This window comes from Nothoprocta perdicaria, unplaced genomic scaffold (genome assembly GCF_003342845.1).
Source record: "Nothoprocta perdicaria isolate Ctin4 unplaced genomic scaffold, notPer1 scaffold_0, whole genome shotgun sequence".
In the NCBI taxonomy this organism is placed as follows: domain Eukaryota; kingdom Metazoa; phylum Chordata; class Aves; order Tinamiformes; family Tinamidae; genus Nothoprocta; species Nothoprocta perdicaria.
Window position 1 is genome coordinate 17,152,339 of NW_020454092.1, and position 9,371 is coordinate 17,161,709.

General features: G+C 36.6%; 1 protein-coding gene across 2 annotated transcripts in view; it reads left to right on the top strand.

Moving 5' to 3' along the window:
- OSBPL9 (oxysterol binding protein like 9) overlaps positions 1–9,371 on the top strand; it is a 51,733-nt gene that overhangs the window by 41,919 nt on the left and 443 nt on the right. For both annotated transcript variants that reach the window (XM_026034090.1, XM_026034097.1), the window contains 14 exons: positions 192–285; positions 412–513; positions 1,955–2,114; positions 2,786–2,898; positions 3,192–3,310; positions 4,697–4,782; positions 5,081–5,255; positions 6,515–6,599; positions 6,851–6,961; positions 7,337–7,400; positions 7,503–7,643; positions 8,313–8,391; positions 8,704–8,795; positions 9,218–9,353. In XM_026034090.1, the coding sequence (XP_025889875.1) occupies positions 192–285; positions 412–513; positions 1,955–2,114; positions 2,786–2,898; positions 3,192–3,310; positions 4,697–4,782; positions 5,081–5,255; positions 6,515–6,599; positions 6,851–6,961; positions 7,337–7,400; positions 7,503–7,643; positions 8,313–8,391; positions 8,704–8,795; positions 9,218–9,353 (1,557 nt within the window). The remainder of the gene's footprint in view (positions 1–191; positions 286–411; positions 514–1,954; positions 2,115–2,785; positions 2,899–3,191; positions 3,311–4,696; positions 4,783–5,080; positions 5,256–6,514; positions 6,600–6,850; positions 6,962–7,336; positions 7,401–7,502; positions 7,644–8,312; positions 8,392–8,703; positions 8,796–9,217; positions 9,354–9,371) is intronic.

Below are 9,371 nucleotides of genomic sequence, written 5' to 3' on the forward strand. Positions count from 1 at the left end.
TACTGTTTTGAAAGTATTTATTGTGTCCTCCACTGTCCATTTGTGTGTCTTTCCTCTCTCAGGACTTTGCTCTCCTGCATTTGGGCATTTCTTCTGCTCACAATGTTCTTAACATCTTTACTTTTTTTTTTTTTTTTTTTTTTTTCTCTTCTCCTGAATTAAGGAAAAAATGTACTTTTACTTTATTTCAGAGTACTATAAATCCTGTTGACGCAGTGTATCAGCCTAGTCCTCTGGAACCATCAGTGATCAGCACAATGCCTTCCCAGACTGTCATACCTCCAGGTATGGTGTACAGAAAGGAATGTAAAGCTGCAGTCTAAATGCAGAGGCTGTTTTTCCAACAAAAAGCACAAATTCTCCTATTTAAACATGGGGTTTTTGTTTTAACATATGAAAATATCCCCCTAGAACCTGCTCAACTGTGCAAATCAGAGCAGCGACCCTCATCCTTACCAGTGGGACCTGTGGTAGCATCACTTGGAAATCAGACTCCAACACCAAATAGCACAGGTACCGTTTTGTGCGACTGTTGTAACAAAGTATAAGAAACAAAGCCTGAATATATAGTGTTTGTAATCTAATGTAACTGTCTATTATGATAATGCTATATTGGCTGATTATAAAGGAAGAGTTTAAACCACTAGAAATTTTGTTCTTAGTCTTCTCTGTGAGAGCAATACTGATATTCCCAATGATCACTCATCAGAGTTTCCTCTTTTTTATTCTGATGTAATTGGGAGTAAGATGGATGGTATACAACTAAAATGAAATTGAACTACAGAGCTTGTAAAATTTTATTGCATTATAGTATTTTGTTCAAATACCTAAAAGCTATTCTCCCTTGAAAAACATGATGAGATATTGCCAAAACTAAAGTTAAAAAGAACTTGAAAATATGACCTGATTTATTGATGGGTTGTAAATCAGAAAAAAAACCCTCACTCACTACTTGGCCTTCATTTATATTTTAATAAAACAAAAGAAAACAGCCCTTGTTTGTGCTAGCTGTAATAGCAATATTCCAAAAATGCCTAATATGACTTAAGAGCAAGTCTTAGTGAGGGGAAAATATCAATACAATCTAGATGATTGCCACTGGCTTTATAAAACTTTATTTTTAAAGACTTGGAAATTGATTAATATATTACTATATGCTCTCTCCTTTTTTTTCTGTTCTTCTCTTATCTTAAGTATGATTTAAGAATGCAGAAAGAACATGGAAATTGTCATCTTAAATTAGACCTGATATCTATCTTAATTCATTACCTACCTGCAGTTGTTTCAGAAGAAGCAATAAGAACCCTGCAGAAAGCAGCTCTGGGATAATCTACCTCTCAGCAGGAGGTGTCAGCTTGAATGCCAACAGCTAGAGCTTTGCTTAACCTTTGAAGCTCAAGGTTTAATACTCTTTCCACAGAGTTTTAATAATTAACTATCATGTAGGATACTGCTAACTATAAAAAGTCTTTAAATTCTGAGTTCTTGAGCTCAAACACCTCATGTGAAATGAATTATACAACATGTAGTTAAACTGTGAGGAAAAGTCTTATTTGTGTACAGGGTTTGGATGCCTTATCTGATGTAATAAGGAAAATCTTGTGCCTTAAAAACATTTGAAACAATATAGGATATATAGAGAATTTCGCCTTCGTTTTTCATCATATACTCTCCCGCTCATTTACATTAAATGTAAGCTAGTTTTATGAATTGTTCTTTCACACAGTTTTCTTTGGTCTTTGAATACTTTGCTTGAAGTCCACTAGCATCTGTTATAAGAGGAACTAATCAATATTGCATACCTGAACCAGACTAATTATCACTAATTTTTTAAGTTATCCTATCTTCTGAGTTCACTTCATTTATTAATTTGATTTAGTCATAAATTAGAAGTGAGGGATTTTAAAATCATTTCTGTTTTATTAAATCTGTAAACCTTTCTAATGCTCTGTAGGAAGTGGACAGTCAGCACCTAGCAGCAGCCTCACTTCTCCAAGCCACGTCAATCTCTCTCCAAATACAGTCCCGGATTTTTCCTACTCAAGCAGTGAGGATGAGTTCTATGATGCTGACGAATTCTATCAGAGCAGTTCTTCCCCAAAGCGCTGTATAGAGTAAGTAGCTGGAAGAGTGCAGAGTCAAGACTGCTGAAAACAGTGCATGGCTTGTCTACTTTTAGGGGTTAATCTAAAAAAGCAAATAAATCATACTGTCAGAAATAAACTTTTTCATGTAACAGAGTGAGATCACTCCACCACAGCACGGTTGTCTGTCCTCCCCTATTCTTCCTGTACCTCCCCATTACACGTGACATATGCACTGGCAAAACCAATGCAGCTCAAATTTGGGAAGCCACCTGCTCAGAAGGAGAGTTAATCTGTGACCATTGGATATTTCATACGTGTTTGTTTCAGAAGTTGGGAAATAAATGATCCTTCTTGGACTTAGTAGAGAATCTTGAAGAAGTTGATTTCTTTTTCCCAAAAATCTGATTACAGTCTTTCTTTTTCCTTCTTTAAATTAGAAAATTAATTTTATGACATAGTATGTGTTTCGTTGAGGAATTATAGTCATTTTTGTGCCTTAATCTTACAACCTTGAGCCTGCAGGCTTTCCTAGGCACTAGGCTTTATTCCATTTCAAGTTTTCTGTGAGTCAGCATGTAGCATATGCTAATGTCTGTCACTGATCTCCTTAGGAAATTGATGCCAATGTACATCAAATTCTAATAACTTGGTCTGAATTGGCTGATTGTGAATAATGAAAAGTTAATCCTGTTCTTCAGTTCTTCAGGGTCTGCCGCCGTTCTGACGCGCAGCAGCACAGGGAGCAGTCTGAAACGCCCGGATACCACAGAGTCCCTCAATTCTTCCATGTCTAACGGGACAAATGATGCTGGTGAGAGAACTGCATTAGCTTTCAATAGGGAGCTCTTGCTTCTGATATACATCAACACAGTTTATGACATATGTATGTATGCTTGTGTACATGACACAATACTTTTGGAAAATGGTTTGTCTGCTGTTCCTTTACTAATGGAGAATTGTCAAATTTGAAGACTTTAAAACCTTCATTTTATGATTAAGGTTTTTTTGACACCTAATATACATGCTAAATTAAATATAGTCATTCTTTGAAGATGTTGTATCTTTCAGAAAAGAATGATGAAAGCTGTTTGTCTTTTTCTTTAGATCTTTTTGATCCTCCTGATGACAGAGATGATGATGGGGAAGGAGAATCGGTAGAAGAACATAAGAGTGTTATTATGCACCTCTTGTCACAAGTTAGATTAGGAATGGATCTAACCAAGGTAAGATGCCTACTGTTCATTTGCCTACTGTTCATTTAAGGGACTTACCCTGAACTATGTGTAAATCAATATTAAAGTGATATCCTAACTGTACATTTGTTCTGAGACCTAGTTGAGCTTTAATGTCTTTTGTGTGATAAATTTATGAATTGGGGTTTTTACTGGGTAGAGGAAAATCAAAGCAGAATAAATATAGCTAACTGGTAAAATCCTGCAGACTGGGGAAATAGGTTGAAAATGGAAAATAACCTGTCTGTTCACTTTGGACCTTGTCTGTAGACTTGGGAATAAGAGGAATATTGTATGAAGTAGTGTCTTTATCCAGGCCTTCCACCTTCTAGAGCAAGGATATACAAGATCCAAACATTCAGTAACATTCAGTAAGATAAAATGAAAAGGAGAACTGAGCATACATTGAAATGCTTTGGTTAACTGGGATCATGTTGACTAAGTTGCTTGCCTATTTTAAAATGCTGCATGTGGGACTGGCAAGTACTGAACTCCAGAATGTGATTCATGATGCAGTGAATAACATTTTGGAGGCAATGATTTTTCTAGAAACCTTGGTTACACTTAAACAATAATTCTAGATAACATCAGCTTCCTTAAATGGGTGACTTTCTAAACTCTCTAATCTGAAACAGGAATGGACAGTAAAAAGATGAACTGAAAACACTTGTGAGGAAGTAGCTAGTAGCTCACATATAAATACAGGTTTCCAGCTATCCTGAACAGTAAGCAATCCAAAATATGTCTGTTTGGGGGCTACTCCTGAAATAGTCCCGATGTTACTGATACCACAAGTTGCAAGAAAGCATCGAGTGAATGCTTTTGGTCTGCATCACTCTGAAGTCAACTCCAGCAATCCACACAGCTTTCAGCAGTGGCTTAAGCTATACTGGATCAGGCTGAGCTGGTCCACATGAGTGAATCCTATGAATGTTGTTGGGGAAGAATAATGCTAGGGGAGAGAGTAATTTTCATCTTGATAGAGGTGAGAGTGAAATGTCGTTTCCACTGGATATATAAGAGGATGTGACTAAATGGAATGAGGTTTTGGCAGTAACTGAAAACTAAAACACAGTCTACACATAAGAGAAACTAAAGGTGATCAGTGGTGCTATATTAAAGAACAGCTTTCTATAAGCTTAGCCATAAGGTGCATGTGCTTTGGGTGTGACTCAAATGCACACAGGAGGAAGCAATTCAGTTAGACCTTAGGTTATACAGAAGATGCCGGTTGACCTGCATATGTCTGAACTCATTGGTAAGTTGAAGAGCACAGTTGACTTAGACATAAAAAGCCTTGGGCAGTGTGTAAGCTATTTGTGATTAGTATGTAAAAAGCTTTTCTTTTCTTTTTTTTTCCTCCGCTTTTTTCCCTAGGTGGTTCTTCCAACTTTTATCCTGGAAAGAAGATCATTGTTGGAAATGTATGCTGACTTCTTTGCACATCCGGACTTATTTGTCAGGTACTTGATTTTTAAAGAGCATTTTACCAGGTCATGTTATTGTTACAGTTCTTGTGGACTGACTAAAAAGTGTTACTGGTTTTGAATAATACTGCTGGAGTTTTGATCTAAACTTGCAAGTTAGTCAGTTAAGCGCAGTGCTGTCTAGCCAAACTTCTACGTATTCAAAAAGTCTGCTGCATTTGGGGCAACAATACTTGGAACATTAATATTTACATTTAGATTCCTGTGAGGAAGCAGCGACTTGCTTGTGTAACATATTGCCTAGCCATGTTTTTTTCTCTTTTGTTTCATGCAGCATCAGTGACCAGAAGGATCCAAAGGAGCGAATGGTTCAAGTGGTTAAATGGTACCTCTCAGCTTTTCATGCAGGAAGAAAGGGATCGGTTGCTAAAAAGCCTTACAATCCCATCTTGGGCGAGATCTTCCGGTGCCACTGGGTATTACCAGGCACTGAAGGTGAAGACGATATGGTTAGTTTTCTAGTGGTATCTGGTTTTGGTGCTTAGAATGAACACAAGTAATTTCCTAAGCTCTATTAAGGTACTGATTGAATGTCTCATACTATATTTATGTAGCCAAATTGACAAAAATGTGGCAGTATCTGAGCTATTTTTTCTTCCTTTCTCCTTTTCCTTGGGCAGATGATGTTTAAAGTATCTTGCATAGCAAAATTGGAGGTTTTTTTTAATTATTTCTAAAAACCTTTTGACTTGTTGAAATTTTTTTTATGAATTGTTTTCTAGCACTTGAGTATGAATTTTTTTTTTCCCCATAATTCTGATCTTACCGGTTCTCTAATCCCTTGCATTTTAATAGTGAGGCACTTGTATCTGTTCTGGAGATCATCTGCTAAAATACTTTCTGTAACCTCGGTGCAGTATGTCCTGCATGTGATGAAGAGGTGTAGCATCTTTCCAATTTAATGAGTTCTTGATGTTAGAGGTATTTGTCTTTTATCAGAGCCACTTTGTGGAACCACACAAATTTCTAGGTTGAAATGTGTGCAATCCCACATTGCACTTTAGAGTTTCTTTTTAAAAATCAGCATTTCTCCTCCCTTTTATTCAGATCAGTCCTGAAATTAGCATCTCTCTCTTTCTCTCTTGCTCTTTTTCACATTTACTCTTTGATTAAATCTTTCTGTTGTTCTTGTGGTGAACATTTGGACTCTGTTGGCAGAAGACAGTTTTGTTGGTGTTTCTAATTTCTGAGCTGCATTTCCAGTTTTGTCCCAGGAAATGAATGTGTTATATGGGTGTGAGATGTACAGAATCTAATTATTACTAATGTGCACCTCAGACTTGCTCAGAAGCAAAAATGGAAACTTTCTGCCACCCACCTGCTATTACTTAGGAAGAAGCTAAGCAGATTTCAATATTAGTTTGTAATTGGGTTTGTATGTGATAGTTCCAGTTAAACTGGGACAATTGGTATCATGCCTCTAAATACTTATATTTAAAAAAAAAGATATATATATATATATATATATATATATATATATATGAGAGAGAGAGAGAAAGCAAAAATCGGAAGGACATCTTAGGTTTAGAAATAAGGAGTTATTCCTTACTCAAATGAGTGAATGGGCAACTGCATTAAGAATACTGCAATACATTTTTAGAAGCCTATTTTAAATGTGGAAGTCTCTTCTCTTAGAAGCATCCATTCACGTTTTGGTGTTTTGAGAAGACCATCAGTGAATGAAAAAGCCTCCTTTATTATCTTGCAGGAACCAGTTTCAGAAGGACCAATTCCTTGGGTCAGTAAGAGCAGCGTAACGTTTGTGGCAGAGCAGGTCTCTCATCATCCTCCAAGTAAGTTGACAGTAAATCTGCTAATACAGCTGGTATCTCATTTGTCTGGATAGGCATAATAGTAAAGTCAGCTTTTAGTTTAGGTCTTCAGTTTGTTTTCTGTATGAATTTGAGTGCTAAGAGTTGTTTTCTCTAAAGACTGGGTTTTAATGAGAAACGTTTTGCAAAGTCTGCAGCCATGTAAGTATTAGACCCCTTGCAATATTTCCTGATAGATTAATTTGAGTAATGTTTTTTTTTTCCCCCTTCAGTTTCAGCATTTTATGCAGAGTGCTTTAACAAGAGGATACAATTCAATGCTCATATATGGACCAAGTCAAAATTCCTAGGAATGTCTATTGGTGTTCATAATATAGGGCAAGGTAAGTGTGAATTTAGTAAGAGAGAAATTAACTTTCTGCAACTCACATTTTTACAGAAAATATTTCAAGTCATTCTCTTAAACCTGAGGAGAATTTGAATTGATATAGCTGGATTTTACATATCCAGAAACTTGAGAATCCCTGTGTAGAAAGCTTACACAAAGTGTGCTTCAGCCCCTCTCTTTGGAGGAGCACCACAATTCTCCCAGCTTTCTCTAGAAGCTAATCCTACTTGGCATCTATGGAAAGAATACAACTGTTCACCTTTCTCTTTTATTTTCTGTCTGCTTTTAATAAAATATTTCAGGAGATTGCTATGAACAGTTTTCTAGGAATTTTGCTAGATGTTTTTAAATCTATGTTTTTCTTTGATAGGCTGCGTCACATGCCTAGACTATGATGAACACTATATTTTGACCTTCCCTAATGGTTATGGAAGGCAAGTAAATGCTCTAGCTGATATTTTCATTTTTAATGCCTTTTAATACGTAAATGGTTATTTAACACTTAAAAGGCTATAAATATCCATTTATTATTGCAGATCTATTCTCACTGTACCATGGATTGAACTGGGTGGAGAATGCAGTATTAATTGCTCAAAGACAGGCTATAATGCTTCCATAGTCTTCCACACAAAACCGTTTTATGGAGGAAAGAAGCACAGAATTACAGCTGAAATTTTGTAAGCCTCTTTGTGTCTTTCGTTCATCTCACTTCTACCTGCTTATTTTTAAAGAAGTCAATTTTATGCACTGCTGTAAAATCCTGAAACAGCTCTGCCCCGTACCCTGTTTGTGTGTCGTTAATATTCTGCTGCTAAATACATTTTGTACTTATTTAAACCTGTGTTCTAGTGTGTTTTGCTTAGATCCTGTGCACACAGAATCTCATCTTGGAGGGCTGCTCTGCCACTAATATAAACATCAGAAAGGGATGCAGGCCAAGGGATGTTTATAAACTGTTTTTAAGTCACTTCGTAGCACTTGCACTTTGCACCTCACTTTTAAAATAGTCTTTGTGTTTTCCAGTAGAACCAGGCATAAACTTAAGAGCACTTCCTAGCTTTTAAAGACCTCTAGTTCCCTCCAGATCTGTTTTGAAAGCCTGTTGCTGGTTTCCTGAGCTTTTTAACTGCAAACCTAAGGCAAGACCCATTGTATACTGGAACACCATTTTCTTTTAAGGGTTGTGCCACTTGAACTAAACCCTCCCCTCAGAAACAGAACTTTTGTCTTTTCAGTGTCAGTGATTGTTGCTTTAAGCCCTTTACATCAACGAGTAAAGTTTGGATCCTTGGGCTCTTTTGGTTAGTGTAATGCAAATAAAAAAATGACTATTTTTCTCTCTCTAGTTCTCCTAATGACAAGAAACCCTTCTGCTCCATTGAAGGAGAATGGAATGGTGTCATGTATGCAAAATACACAACAGGGGTAAACAGCTTCTTTATTTTTTCCTTTTTCAACAAGAAAACAGAAGGGCCAAGTTTTTAAATATGAGCTTTAGTAGTTGTAACTCCTATAAAGATTCCCCAAAGATCACAAGAATACTTAATTCATGATAAGAGTCCTGAATTTATTTTGTTAATTTATTATTACAGTAGTCTGACTGTCCTCTTGTTATAAAAATAAAGAGAATAATATGTTAATGTATTTTCTGACAACCAGGAGTGACATACACGTGAAAAGTATATATGAAGAACTCGGTGGTTTTTTAATTTTATTTATTTTTTACCTTCTCTCTAGGAGAACTCTGTCTTTATAGATACCAAGAAAATGCCTACGATTAAGAAGAAGGTAAGGAAACTGGAGGACCAAGAAGAATATGAATCTCGCTGGTAAGAATTTGAATTGAAAATTAAGACATTTGTAGTTAATGAGCACCCAAGCCTTTATGAACACTGCGACTGAGTGGATGCCCCTAACGCCACTCATTGCACAGAGCTGTGCTCTTCAGTGGGCCCCTGTGCAGGACAAAACCAAGTTCCAAGCTGGTCTGGGTTTTAAGCGGGGAGAGGAGATCTGCAGTTCTCACTCACAGAGGCCCAGAGAGCCTCTTCCCAAATTTCCCACTTCTGGCAAAGTGATTGTGGTTCAATAAATATTTTATATATTTCTGTACTTTTGATAAATGTAACCTACCTTAATTCATACAAATAATGATAACAATAACATGTTTCTACAACCTCCTAGCACTATCTGCTTCCATACAGCAGTCTTTTCATTCAAACTTGTTCTTTTTTTTTGTTTGTTTTTAAAGCTTGTGGAAAGATGTAACCTACAACTTAAAAATCAGAGACATTGATGCAGCTACAGCTGCAAAGCACAGGCTTGAAGAGAGACAAAGAGCTGAAGCCAGAGCCAGAAAGGAGAATGAGACCTCATGGGAAACAAGGGTGAGCTTTATTCAAACA